The sequence below is a fragment of the Patella vulgata genome, chromosome 4, assembly GCF_932274485.2.
Source record: "Patella vulgata chromosome 4, xgPatVulg1.2, whole genome shotgun sequence".
Classification (NCBI taxonomy): Eukaryota; Metazoa; Mollusca; class Gastropoda; family Patellidae; genus Patella; species Patella vulgata.
Genome location: NC_065882.2, coordinates 59633546 through 59648019, shown reverse-complemented (window position 1 = coordinate 59648019; position 14474 = coordinate 59633546). Strand labels below are relative to the sequence as shown.

Genomic DNA, 14474 nt, shown 5'->3' with positions numbered 1-14474 from the left:
TCCTTCCCAGAGCTTCGTGACTTCTTTGCAGTGGAAAAAATGTACCTAAGTTGCCCTGTCGCTTCATTTCACGGCGAATAACCGATAAACATTTTTCAATAAGTGAAAGCGTTCGTAAAACACGACGATACCAATCACAACTCGACTGAACGTTCGTTCTGAAGGAAATACTGGAAACATGTCGCTAAATGTAGTCCGTGTGAGAGCTCGAGCAAACTCTCTGTCTATGCTGGATTACACAGTGTGCTTTCTTTCTTACATTCGGTTTCCTCTTATGTAGGACATTCATGTTTAAGTAAATTTGACACTTGACAATGCATGACGCCATCGTCATCTCCAAATTGCGTCAAGTCACATACATCCAACACCCGATTTGACATGAATTCTTATTATGAATTAATACGATCACATTGTGATTCAATTTCATTGATGCAATTAAGCATTAATTTTGATATTACATATCATGCCTGTATCATTATCTCGCGTTTTAAATGCCCATATCCCACCCACCATCTGAAGATAAAGGGCAAAGCACAAGACCGTGACTCTTTTCTCATACAAACATTTTTTATGTAGCTCCCCAACCCTCTGCATCCGCCCCTGAAGAGTTTTTTAATAACCATGGCTGACGAAACATTTTGTGAACAACAGAGATATAGAATTGAATGTGTAAATTCGTAATCCGAAGGGAGGTAAAAAGCAAATTCAGATCAAAACACATACCAAAAATAACAGCAAACTGCCCTGTTGTCAAAGGCAGTGGTATAAGGTGTCCTAGGAAGAGTAAGCATATCCTGCCACACACGCCCCCTCCCCCCGCTGCTGTTATTTAAGAATAGCCAAAACCAAGTGCAAGACGGTGCTACCACAGGCTTGTAAAACATTTAAAACAAATGAAAAACACATATTTATGAAAACAAGGTGGTCATATTAAAAGCCTAGACGCATTGACGACAGAGACAAGAGCAATTTAAAAATTTAGACTCAGCATTTTGTCATGCTGTATTATGAACCAGGGGAGGAGGTGCAGATTTATCCAAGGGGGTGGGGGCTACACGTTGCTGCTCTTCTAAGAACAATTGTTGTTTAGATTTTGCCGGGGTGGGGCACGAATTGTTCTAGGGGGCAACTGGCCTGTATTGTGGGCGTGGATATTAATTCTATGAGGTATATAAATGATTTTAATTATTTTCAGTAAACATGATTAGGAACAAAATGGTTGTAAATGCTGGACTGGAATGACTTAATTTGTGAACATAGTTCGAACTCGGATACCCTGACTGGGGCTTGTATTTGCAAACGCCGAATGTTTTCATTTTCCATTGAATGTTGAGGTAGTTCACTATTTTTCTTTGAATTTCCTTCTTCATTATCTTTATCTTGTACGTCATAAACCATAATCTCCATTTCTATAATAGGAATATCTTCTTCTACATCACTTTCTTTATTTCCATTATCAACTGTTAATTGTAGGGGGCCTATCTGTTCTTTATCTTTACCTGACCTGTCGCCAATGTTTAATTGGATCGCATCATCATCATAAGGATTGTTGTACTGTTGAAATTCGTTGGCCATAGCCCATTCTGCGCGTTTATTTATTATTATTTTGTCTTTTAGTAATTACCTCTGCGTTGTCTTGAAGGATAGAATACATGACGCTTGAGTTGAATATAAAATGTTCACTGTGTCTAAAATATTGGATACTAGAAGAATGCCCGGCTTCGCTCGGGGTCATAACTCCGAAACCGGAAGTGGTAGACTAACGCCACCTGGTCTGTGTTACTCCCTGGTCCGAGCTACCCTATACCCAAAATTTCAGACTCGGGGCAGACCTAGTGTAGCCGCCAACCCCGAACAGACAGACAGACAAACAGACAAACAAACAAACAGACAAACGACAGTCACAAATATTAGTATAGATAGATTAGGATCCCATGTTTTCAGGCAAGATAACAACATCAAAAGTGGTTGAAATACTGAATTCTAGTTCGTGTTTTTAATTTCGAAAATTGTGGAAAATGTTGAGTAAGACGTTTAGATCCTTTAAGAAGACTTTTATACTCTGGGATAGGCTGTATTATCAAATAGTCCGTTACTTTTATTGTTTTGAAATATAATGAATAAATAATAATGGCGGTAATCAGCCAGCATATCGAAGCAAGTCAGTGATGACCCGAATTTAAGAAAGCTTTTTTTCCCGGGTATGTTTGTATTATCAAATAGTCGGATACTGTATTTTGAAATCTAATAAATAATTTAAGCGTGGCTATATTTAAGGCGGTGATCAGCCAGCTAATGGAGACAACACTCTTATTCATTCTCCTAACCTGCAGTCAACTACAAGTCTGTATATTCTCGTCGATAATGTCATTATTGATTAGGTTTAACTGGAACATTGGATAAATTCGTCTAAGTAAATTATTGGTTATTTTCCGCTGTTTCACAGCATATATTGAATATTAGGTCAGCGATCTCTTAATCTATATATATATTTGTGACTGTCGTTTGTCTGTCTGTCTGTCTGTCTGTTCGGGGTTGGCGGCTACACTAGGTCTGCCCCGAGTCTGAAATTTGGGGTATAGGAATAGTTCGGACCGGGGAGTAACATAGGCCAGGTGGCGTTAGGGTACCACTTCCGGTTTCGGAGTTATGACCCCCGAGCGAAGCCGGTCTGTTCGGGGTTGGCGGCTACACTAGGTCTGCCCCGAGTCTGAAATTTGGGGTATACGGGTAGCTCGGACCGGGGAGTAACATAGGCCAGGTGGCATTAGTCTACCACTTCCGGTTTCGGAGTTATGACCCCCGAGCGAAGCCGGTCTGTTCGGGGTTGGCGGCTACATCTGCCCCGAGTCTGAAATTTGGGGTATAGGGGTAGCTCGGACCGGGGAGTAACATAGGACAGGTGGCGTTAGTCTACAACTTCCAGTTTCGGAGTTATGACCTACGAGCGAAGCCGGTCTGTTCGGGGTTGGCGGCTACAATAGGTCTGCCCCGAGTCTGAAATTTGGGGTATAGAGGTGGCTCGGACCGGGGAATAACATAGGCCAGGTGGCGTTAGTCTACCACTTCCGGTTTCGGAGTTACAACCCCCGAGCGAAGCCGGTCTGTTCGGGGTTGGCGGCTACACTAGGTCTGCCCCGAGTCTGAAATTTGGGGTATAGGGGTAGCTCGGACCGGGGAGTAACATAGGCCAGGTGGCGTTAGTCCACCACTTCCGGTTTCGGAGTTATGACCCCCGAGCGAAGCCGGGTATCCTGCTAGTTACACATATTTATGTTTATTACGCCGATATTCAATTACAAAGCGATTAACATTTTCGGCATTAAGTTCTGATGTTCTAGAAGAAACAAGGCGATTAACATTTTTAGGGCTAAGTTCGTGTGTATCTCAAAATAGATAAGTTGTAAAATATGAACAGTTTCGCTTTTGAACATCAGATATCCTAAACCGATCAGCAATGACTATTCACTATGATATCTGTGCGAGTTATTCACTTTTTTCCTTTTGCAAATTAAACTTTAAAATATGAACAGTTTCGCTTTTGAACATCAGATATCCTAAACCGATCAGCAATGAATATTCACTGTGACATCTGTGCGAGTTATTAACTTTTTTAAAATATTTTTTTTGAAGTATTAGCAAAAAAAATTAAGGTGCTTTCAGTACATCTGAATAAAAATATTTCCTATTTAGTGTAAATGGGAACATAAAATATACGTCGTAAAATAAATAAAAGGCACCATTCTGTCCGGACTATTTTACGTTACCACGTAGCATCATGGCGTCCCGAAGAATTACACCGCCATTGACCATATCTGAGAGCAACAGCAACATAAATATACTTCATCCTGTTAAAAATATTATGTGAAGTGTGAAATCAATTGGTTATAGTGTTATTTTGGGAACCATTTAGCTGAATTCGGTCGACAATTAGATTGTAAATTACGACCATCGGGAGCAATTTCTTCATACAAAAATAAATACCTACAAAACTTCCACACACTGTTCAATTATTGTCTAAGTATTAATTAAATTACTGTAAAAATTACGGTCGGCAATTAGATTACAAAAATTAATACCTACAAAATCCCACATACTGTTCAATTGTCTAAGTTTTAATTAAATTCTTGTAAAAACATGACAGTTCTCTCATCTTCTGGGGATTTAATGGAAAGAACACTACTGACGTCTGCACTATGAGTTTTGCTATAAATAATTGAAAAATTGTCCTGGGGCTTATGGCATAACCCATTGCCAGCCACCAGTCGTTGCCAACGAAATCGGTTTCTTCTACCAATCCTTATGGGCGTATGTATCAATTGTGACAGGAAATAAAATGAGGTGCTTATGTTGAAGGGATAAAAATCGAGTTCAGTCCCTTTGTTTTCTCACCTTCTTGTCCCTGGGGCGACTCTTTTCGAAAAAAGCCTAAGGCTCCGCCAAGTAGGATCGACACGAAACTTAGTATGCTTGTTCCTAGGACAACTGTGCACCGATAAAGACTTAAAACTCTAACCCTATTGTATGGTTGCGATGACGTCATACAATAGGGGGTATATTGCGCGGGCAGTGCTTAATCGGACGATCTGTCTCTCCGTTTGAATTGATTGCTTAATAGCTTAAAGGTCCCGGCAGCAGATGGAACGCTTACCCAGTTCTTGTTTTAAAAGCTTGACATCTTGAGATTGTTTGTATGTATGAAGAAAACACATTGCCTTTCTGTATACATAATGTTCAAAGAATGAATGTTATTGGGTTCTGTTGTGTGAAGAAAACAAAACCAACCACGACGACTGCTGTGACTGTCCATGTGTTAAAGCTATAAAGACGTGCTATGTGTTTCATCGTCAGTTATTGAGAGATCGTTGCTGACATACGATCTATATAGTCATTATGTATGTATTTATTTATCAACATCTTACCTGACCAAACATCTATTGAATGGAAAGTTTCAACATTATTAGTGGATCATATCAACTCAACTATATATATTAGTAAAATCACTAATCATAAAACAGTGCGTGAAAGTTGGATCAATTCTACGGTAGATCTAATTCTCAAATAATAAGAATGGTGGGAAACCGTGATGTTTATTTATTCAGTCTAGCCTAGAAACAGGAGTAAAATTAGACGTCTCATATTGAGTTGTTTCGTTTTAATGTGTCGTGTTCTGGGAGTATACTTTGAAGTTATTTACGGTCATTGGAAACTAATGTTTTAAATCTTACTTTAGACCGTACATGGGTTGCAACGTGTTAGTGAACTTGAACAGGTCTGATAAATGACAACTTTACATGGTTAAGAAGCGTTAATCTAACTGAAGCTTGAAACTTTTGGATAATTTTAGACCCTATTCAACGATTAATTACATTTACATCTTGTTTATCAACTTTATGATGCTGTAAACATGTCAGGATCTCGCCGCATGATGTCATATATTAATTATATGTAAGGTAAGAAATGTAATCTAATTTTAAATAGTCCTTTTAACGGGGCGAATTTAAATTCCACCAGTATGTTTAAAGTTAATTTTGTATTTTTGGCAGGGTTTTTTGTTTTCAATTTTTTCAAAACCATGCTAGCAATTAATCTAATCCAATTAATCAAGTTAATGTGTGCTTGTAGTCATGATATGACCTAGCTGCATTGTGTTGACGTTAAAAACACAGTTCACTCTTTTATGTTTAGAAATACAGTGGTTATTTTTAAAATATTTTCTTAAGTTATCATAATCAGAACCTTAACTTTAAACATTCAATAGCTGAAGATTCCATCTATGCAGATATAATCCATTATTAAAAGTTCTACGTTCCTGCACCGACTAAGCTCATGAAGACGGTCATACGCTATGCAGTGTGTTATGGAAGAAATATGAATAGCCTACTATTATTTCGAAATACAAATGCCAGAGGGTCTTTTACATGGGAAACCGGATTTCGTCTCATCCGGACGACTACACTAGGTACTTTGTCACCCCCCTTCCCCCGCGCTGAACCAATGATAAGGAGAAACCACGCCGGAAAAAAGCAACAATGCCCCACTGTTCAGCATATTAGTACAAAGCCCAACTTAGGCATGAGCCTGAGGGGCCTAGGCCCAGGGCCCAGTGGTTAAGGCGGCCCCGCGGTTCATGGCAAAAAGAGAAAAAAATCAAATTCCAAATGAAAGTTTCACGGTTATCTAGCTAGCGGCGCGAGGGCGGAGAATGGGCTATCCGTCAACCTTCTCTGTGAGGTTCCATTCGGTTATCGGTCTAGGCTTCTAGTGGCGCAATTGCCGGAGACTGGGCGAGTCTGCACTCCCTCAACCTCCTCTGTGATTGGTCGAATCCCATTCAAAAGGATATGAAATAATCTTTTCGTCGCGTTAGGGGCCCCGCGAGTCTTATCAGACCCAGGGCCCCGCTCCGGTTAAGCTGGACTTTTTATTAGTAGTATTTTTTGTTAAAATATAAAATAAAACACGGTAAGCTATATAAGTTCGCTAGTAACAGATGATGTCTATATAGATACATTGAAATAATTAATAGCTAATCCCCTTACGTTTCTAGCATTATTACTATTGGTACAAACACATTCAAAAATAGCACCAAAAGATTTCTTCTTAAGTGTGATAAGGTCGGGAATTTGACGTTAATAAGAAAGCACCACTTGAAATTTTATAGTTATAGTTTGTTATGTTTATCAGGGTAGGCTAACTAAATAGCTTAATAAATATTTGCTTAGTGCTGATAAAGATGTGTACTTGTGTGTTAATGACAAAAATTGAGTGATGTATAATGTTGATGCATTTTTAATAACTCTTCTACCACAATACATGGTGTGTTCATAGGGTGATAATCACTTTTTTTGCCTTCACAAAAAGTATGTGGACATGAATTGGCAAAACACCATTAAAATTCATTCGTTGGAATGAAATTAACTTGCGGCATGATATGTGTACTTAATTTATATTTCAATCAATGATGCAAACACCGTTTAATTCCATTATATTTTTTCGACACTGTTAGAGTTTTTGCTATGCCAATATCGTATTTTCATGTTAAGCACGACTCTCGTCCTTCTTTCAGCTACAGTGTTTGAGGGAATCACAGGATCTTGATGCTGACTTCGAAAAGACTTCAAGTAGTTTTAATTAGGAGAGATTCATTGGTATGTGTATAGCGTGGCCTGTTTAAATATTATTTGATCGAAGAATGTGTTGCTTAACATTAGTAAATGCCACACCTCCAGTGTGACGCTATTCAAGAAAAGCAATATGTTAACATTTAAGGAACAGAAACCCACAGAAAAATCATGTCGACTCTACCACCTCACGGTGTCACAACTATGAGCAACTCTAATTTCATATCCGTTATCCCCAAGGATTCTATAGGCTTATCGCACACCCACCGAAGATCGCAGCAAGAACCTCACAATACCACCATGCATTCCGGTGGGCCGGTGAACCTTACTTTACCAAGAGAAATGACATTTAATGATGATAATTTGGTGTCGGTGATAGCGTATTCGTGTTTGTTTTTGATAGCAGCTACTGGGAATTTGACAGTATTCATAACATTGTTTCGAAGTAGAGGGTTCAAATCTAGAGTAAATAGCTTTATCATGCATTTATCAGTGGCCGATTTGATAGTTGCCTTCGTTATGCTTCCGATGGAAACTGCTTGGCATATAACTGTGTCCTGGAAAGCCGGAGACTTTGCATGTCGTTTGATGATGTTCTTCAGAGCATTCGGATTCTATTTGTCATCATTCACTTTAGTCACAATTAGTTTAGACCGATACTTTTCTATTGTACATCCAATGAGTTTACACGATGCTGAAAGGCGTGGGAAAATAATGCTGACCGTTGCGTGGACTTTAAGTGTTGTTGCCAGTCTTCCCCAGGTAGGTCTCTTTGTTATTATCTTTATTTTATTACTTTTATTATTTTTTTGTATTATGTCACAGGTTCAGTTAAAATAAACCAACCCTGTGGAATTACCGAGATTGTTGTAATACACGGTTGTATATTCTATTTAAATATGGTCCTCCGGTTATTAACCTCCGTTAAGCAAACACCCATTGCTTCGTATACTGGTATGGGTTACATTTATAACAGCCAGTCAAATACACGCAAAAGTTCAATACACATCTTAAAGCCTATAGCTATTCACACATGTTGATATTATTATTGGCGGCGTTGCAGTATAATGTTCTAAATTGATTATGTGTAAATGATAGATTCTTTGTAAACAAGCCATATTGTAATTATTAGGCTGTTCTTATATACCTGTATGTTTTCTCATAACATGCTGGTGATCTATATAATATGTTTCTGTGTTCAGCTGTTCTTATGTAGTCGCATATGTATCATTTCGCGTACCACTATGTTTCACATTTTCCCCAAATACTCTATTTATTGATTCTCAAATTCGACTGTTAGACGATGGCCTCCGCAAAATTTGCACCAAATAACAGGGACAACATTAAATTCCTTCATATTTGTTCATTTATAGAATATATTAAAACCTATTTTTGTACGTTAAACCATTTATTCCCCAATATTATTTGACATATAAATCGATTTAATCCATTTTGCCGACATTTAATTGACTTTGCCAATGGGCAAAGTTTATTTACCATTCGAAATGGGATTGTAGACAGATGGTGCATATTCATGTATAAAAGAATTGAGTTTCTAAAATTTGTATATTTGTATAAACTAAAAATAGGATCTTGGTGTTAAATTAAACAACCATAGCCAATTCTCGATCTAACGACCTACATTTTTCTAACCTGTTAGAAGGATCAAACCCAATACAAGAGAGAGAGAGAGAGAGAGAGAGAGATAAATGGGGTTTAACGTCCACTCGACACAACCTAGGTCATTTCGGGACCTAACATGGTTTAATTTTATTTCAATAATTCGCTTGCGCGTAGGGGTCTTTAGCAGTGGGAGGAAACCGGAGGACCCGGATAAAACCCACGAGGTTGGACAGGCGACCCTACTCCTTGTCACGTACAACCGGGGATTCGAAACCACGCCAGTCGACTCAATGACAGACTTTATGATACAGCGCGCGCACGCTAACCATTTAGCCATCCAACCCCCCCACCCAATACAAAAGATAGATGGCTATATGAAGCGCTATCCAAGGTTCTAGAAGGAGTTAGAATATCCTGCCCTGTACATGAAACTCGACACTCCTTGTAACATTGGATTGTAGACAGATGGTGCATATATAAAAGAACTGAGATTCTTAAATTTGTATATTGGTGTAAACTACAAATAGGATCTTGGTGTTAAATTAAACAACCATAGCCAATTCCGATCTAACGACCACCATTTTTCTTATGGAAGACCAAACAGCTCTGTATTTAGTGTTCTTAATTCTTAGTTCTTAATTCATTATAGTCCTTAATTCTTAGTTCTTAATTCATTGTCCTTAATTCTTATCTCTTCATTTGTTGTCGTACTTCGACATCTGTACACTAAAATTAACATTTGTATCTTAAAATCAATATTTGTTTCACAAATCAGACATTTGTCATATCAAATTATTTTGTAAATTTATTTTTGTTTAATTCAATTGTATTTTAATATAAAGATCAAATTTATTTTAGTAAACCAAAAAAAATAATCTACATTTACATTTTATCATAGACATAAAAGAAAAACAAATCTCGAACAACAAATTTCCAAATACAAATCTCCAAGTACAAATCTTGCAAATCATTTGTCCTAAAACATTTCTCGAAATTCATCGAACCGGAACATTATGACATGAGCGGAAATCAACCAGACATACAATAAGTCACCATACAATAAAGGAGAATCGAGCAAGCATATATACAATAGGAAGAATCGCTCGATGACCGTGACTTTAGTGAAATCACGTGCGTGTTATGTTTCTATATATAAATATATTGGTTAATATGACCTAGCATTAAATAAAATAGATTGAAAGTAGTCTATTTTTAGTAATTAAGTTATTTTTTGATAGCGACATATTTTTTGGGACAAACGAAAGAGGATTTTATCTCTTTTAATTCATGTAATCATGAATGTCCCAGTAAAATAGCTAATACTCATATATTCAAAGAGCGGTAGACAAATACTTTCCGGTGAAGCATTACACGATAACTGGAATTTCGTATTAAGACGCGTATTTTGACTTTTAAATACCCCCCCCCCCCACACACACTAAATTGTGTTCAGACGATCCAAATTGTATCTGCTTTAACAAGGTACGTAAATATGAATATTTTAGAAAATATTTTACAATTTTGAAAATGTATTTGACCTTTTTAATGGTATGCATCCCGATATCTTGTATTTCGTGTTATGGCCCGTATTTTGACATTGAATCCCCCCCCCCCCCTCATTTAATACCGGTTAGTACCAGTCAATTTCTTTTCTTTTTTCAAGGTATGTAAATATAAATTTACATTTTGTAGCAAGCAAAAAGCATACTTTCCATAGTATATGGACAGATATCAAGAATTTCTTATTAAGATCTTTAAATACCCCTCCCCTTTGATCTTTTTTCAAGGTATGTAAATATAAATGTGCCATAAAATAACTCGAAAAGGTGTACGGTATTAAACACTGTTGAGTGATGGGGAAGGGGTGGGCGGGGTCTTAAATGTCAAAATACGAACCATACTACGACATTCCAGATATCACACAGAATACCACTAAAAAGAAATTTCGTTTACCTTTTCAGAAATGTAAATTATATTCTGGGTATTACAGTTGGATGACGATAAATATTAAGTTAATGGGGTCGTGGTGGATTTAAAAGTTAAAATACGGGTTACCGAGTATTGTAACATGCTTAAGGGTGAATCTTGCGTTTTGATTGGTCAATTAGACACTGTCGATTGAACAATAACACCCCTCAGTTTTAGCAAGGCGAATAACTGCGTATAAATATTACAGTGTACTTTTTCCACTTTTTGCTCAACCATCTTCCTTAACTCCAATCTTTATTGACAAATATCTTCAAAAAAAATCCGGTCAAATGACCATCACACTATTTTCAAATTTCATCCTTTATCCATACACATCTCTGAAATACATAAAACAGTTGAAAATCAGTCATAAATTCATAAAAAACGTGTTCAGGCATCATAAATTATTCGTAACTAAGCAGTGTGGACATTTTTTTTTCATTTTTTTTTTTGCACTCCGCAATCTTTACTTTAAAAAGTGGAAATTTTAAATCAAGGTTTGATCAAATTCTGAATAACATGATCCGCCTAATAATGAGTCATTAGTCACAAGAAATCGTTTGAAAATATAGTAAGGGAGGCGAAATAGCAGCTGAGATGGGCCTACGATAACGGCAAATTATGCGATAATTGACAATGATTGACAACTCGTCAGAACGGTATACATAGCAACCACTAGATTCCCAGGCATCACATAGTTTTATAGGGTATTTTGAGGGATGTAAGCAAGAACTGCTCTTCTCTGAACAAGAACTAGCAATAAAATTGTGTTCAGGACATGAGGTATTTACCCCCTAAACGTATGACCCGAAAGTATTTTTTTTTATCCCTCTTTCAATATATTACTTATTCGCTGGCACATTCATTAAAACATGATTTAAAAGAGATAAAACCCTCTTTCGTTTGAGCAAAGAAGGGGGGTTGAATGGCCGAATGGTTAGCACGTGCGCGCTGTATCATAAGGTCTGTCATTGAGTCAACTGACGTGGTTTCGATTTCCCGGTTGTATGTGACAAGGAGTATTGCCGCCTGTCCAACCTCGTGGGTTTTCTCAGGGTCCTCTGGTTTCCTCCCACTGCTAAAGAACCCTACGCGCAAGCGAATTATTGAAAATTGAACCATGTGTTAGGACGTTAAACCCCATTTCTCCCTATCTTTGAGCAAAGAAATATGTCGCTATTAGACAAAACCTAATTTCTGAAAATAGACTACTTTCAATTTATTTTCTTTATCGAAAGACCGGTCCGATTAGCCATACTACGCACGAGTCGCGGTCATCGAGCGATTTTTCTTCAATAGCCCAGTTCGGAGCAGAATAGTAGGACGTTAAACCCCATTTCATTTCATTTCTTGTACATATGCCTATACTCAATTCCCCATTATTGTAAGGTGACTTATTGTATGCCAGGTTGATTTCCGCTCATGTCGTCATAATGTTCCGGGTCGATGAATTTCGAGAAATGTTTTTGGAGAAATGTATTTGGAGAAATGTTTTTAGAGAAATGTTTTGCAGGATTTGTATTTGGAGATTTGTATTTGGAAAATTGTTGTTCGAGATTTGTTTTTCGTTGTATTTCTGATAAAATGTAAAAGTAGGCTAATTTTTGATTTTCTGAAAAAAAAAGAAAAAAAAATCTTTATATTAAAATACAATTAAGTTAAACTAAAATACATTTTACAAATCTGATACAAGTCTGATTTGTAAAACAAATATTGATTTTAAGATACAAATGTTAATTTTACTGTACAAATGTCGAAATACGACAACAAATGAAGAAATAAAAATTAAGGAATATGAATTAAGAACAAAGAACACTGAATAAAGAGCTGTTTGGTATTTCATATTTTCTAACCTGTTACAGTGATCAAACCTAGAAATGGTTCCACTACTGATGTCTTCCGCCTTACTCCAGCCACAGTAGTGGCTCGTCCTACAGAGTTCCTTTGCGCAAGTTTTTTAGTCAAATCACTACAAAAAGGTTACTGGCCTATAGCTCCCTTAATTTACACATAAACTGACCCAAAACAGTACTGCACTTAGCTTAACATATAATAAATCAATTCCTATTGAAACAAAGGTGAAGCCTTACCGCATAATTATATGATTTTATGAAACCCAACTGCTACGCGAAATTTCAACTGGCTGGTGTCATGGCGGGCTTGCGTAATACGTCATTACAAGAAACATCGCTATGCAAATGTAGAACGCATAACCACAAAGAAAAACTGTTCGGTAACTATTTTAGTGGTCCAGTCTTCACTATTTGTCATAGAATTATTTATTCCAATACAAACTGTAATGATATGTGTTGACAATTATGCGTTTGCACCTATTTGAACTTGCGTAATGATTCTTAGACTGTATCAATTGTAACGTTAAACACACAGTTTAACGTTACAAGTATAGTAACTATGATCAAACCCAATACAAAAGGTAAATGGCTATATGAAGTGCTATCCGAGATTCTAGAAGGCGTTAGAATATCCTGCCCTGTCCACGATACTCAACACTCCTTGTAACAGTCATATTTTAATGTGTTCAATTACTAAATGCCATTCAAACAGTATATCAATATGGAGATGAGGCAGCACGACATATCAATCAGATCAGTAAGTTGGAATGTAAATATATACAAGTGTGTAACAGTTTAACATTTCTTATGAGCATTGAATGTTTGCATTGTACATTGTATATATATTTCGTTCCTTCTGTCTGTATCAGTATTGTGCTTGATAACGACAAGAAAATCAATGTTGAAACGTAGCTTTAGTAGAAATAATAATTGTTATCCATAGAACCGTTGTGTTTATTTTAATGTGTTCAATTACTAAATACCATTCAAACAGTAGCCCACATACATCTTATTTGTTTTCTTTAAAACTTGCTCTGTGGGATTTGATGATATTAATTGTAGAGCGAGCAAAGGACGACTTTGTCGACGTATTAATAGTCCTTCAAGATATTTTCCGATCCGATACCATATTCTTCAAATCGTACATTTCCCCGGTAACCAAATCCGTTTTGTACACTGCTGCATTGTCAAAACCCAATAATTTGTAAATGTGACATTGAAAATACTATAAAAGAACATTTTGCTATAAAGTCGGAAGACTGCACCTGCCGACAGTTTCTTCAACAATGCACATCGATACCCCATTTGCACAGCTAAGCACACACTAAACCTTTTTAATTCGTCATTATTGGGATTTTCAATTTGGTTTAACTGTTACCTTAAACGTTTTACATAACTACAGGGGCGAAATATAAGATGCTACTTATAATTATTTAATGTTCCCCCAATGGAACATGGATATTTTGTTCTTTTATAGTCTTTATTTTTATATCAATTGTATGCGCGAAAACATCAAACTGGGCTGTCATATCAGTGAGCTATATGATGAAAGGGGGGTATAGATGGTTTCTATTCATTGGGGTTGAAAGAAAATCGAAGTGCCGCATGCAAATCGTGCGTAAAAGATCCCTTGAACCATAGAAATCAAAGAAATGTCATATCTTAGTATCAAACGACCTAAATAAAATGTAGGGCTGGTCTTTAAACCCTTCCCATTCGAATAATATTACTCTGATTCTTGTTAAAAACTGATGTAACGAATCAAGAATTTCCAGTAGCTTCTTGTATAAAACGTGCTCACATTAAATGTACCATTGAGATTATTTATCTATGTAAACCTACTAGTGATAAAATGCTACTTGAAAATATGCGCCTGCAAAAAATTTTTAAAACAACTTCCACTCCC

At 36.8% G+C, this 14474-nt stretch overlaps 1 protein-coding gene across 2 annotated transcripts in view; it reads left to right on the top strand.

Annotated features, from left to right (window-relative positions):
• Nucleotides 1–4752: 4752 nt before the first annotated feature.
• LOC126818868 (adipokinetic hormone/corazonin-related peptide receptor variant I) overlaps nucleotides 4753–14474 on the top strand; it is a 96866-nt gene continuing 87144 nt past the window's right edge. The window contains exons 1-2 of one of the 2 annotated variants that reach the window (XM_050546492.2): nucleotides 4753–5453; nucleotides 7070–7886. In XM_050546492.2, the coding sequence (XP_050402449.1) occupies nucleotides 7296–7886 (591 nt within the window). In that variant the 5' untranslated portion in view covers nucleotides 4753–5453; nucleotides 7070–7295. The remainder of the gene's footprint in view (nucleotides 5454–7069; nucleotides 7887–14474) is intronic. The other variant, XM_050546493.2, reaches the window with a different exon arrangement.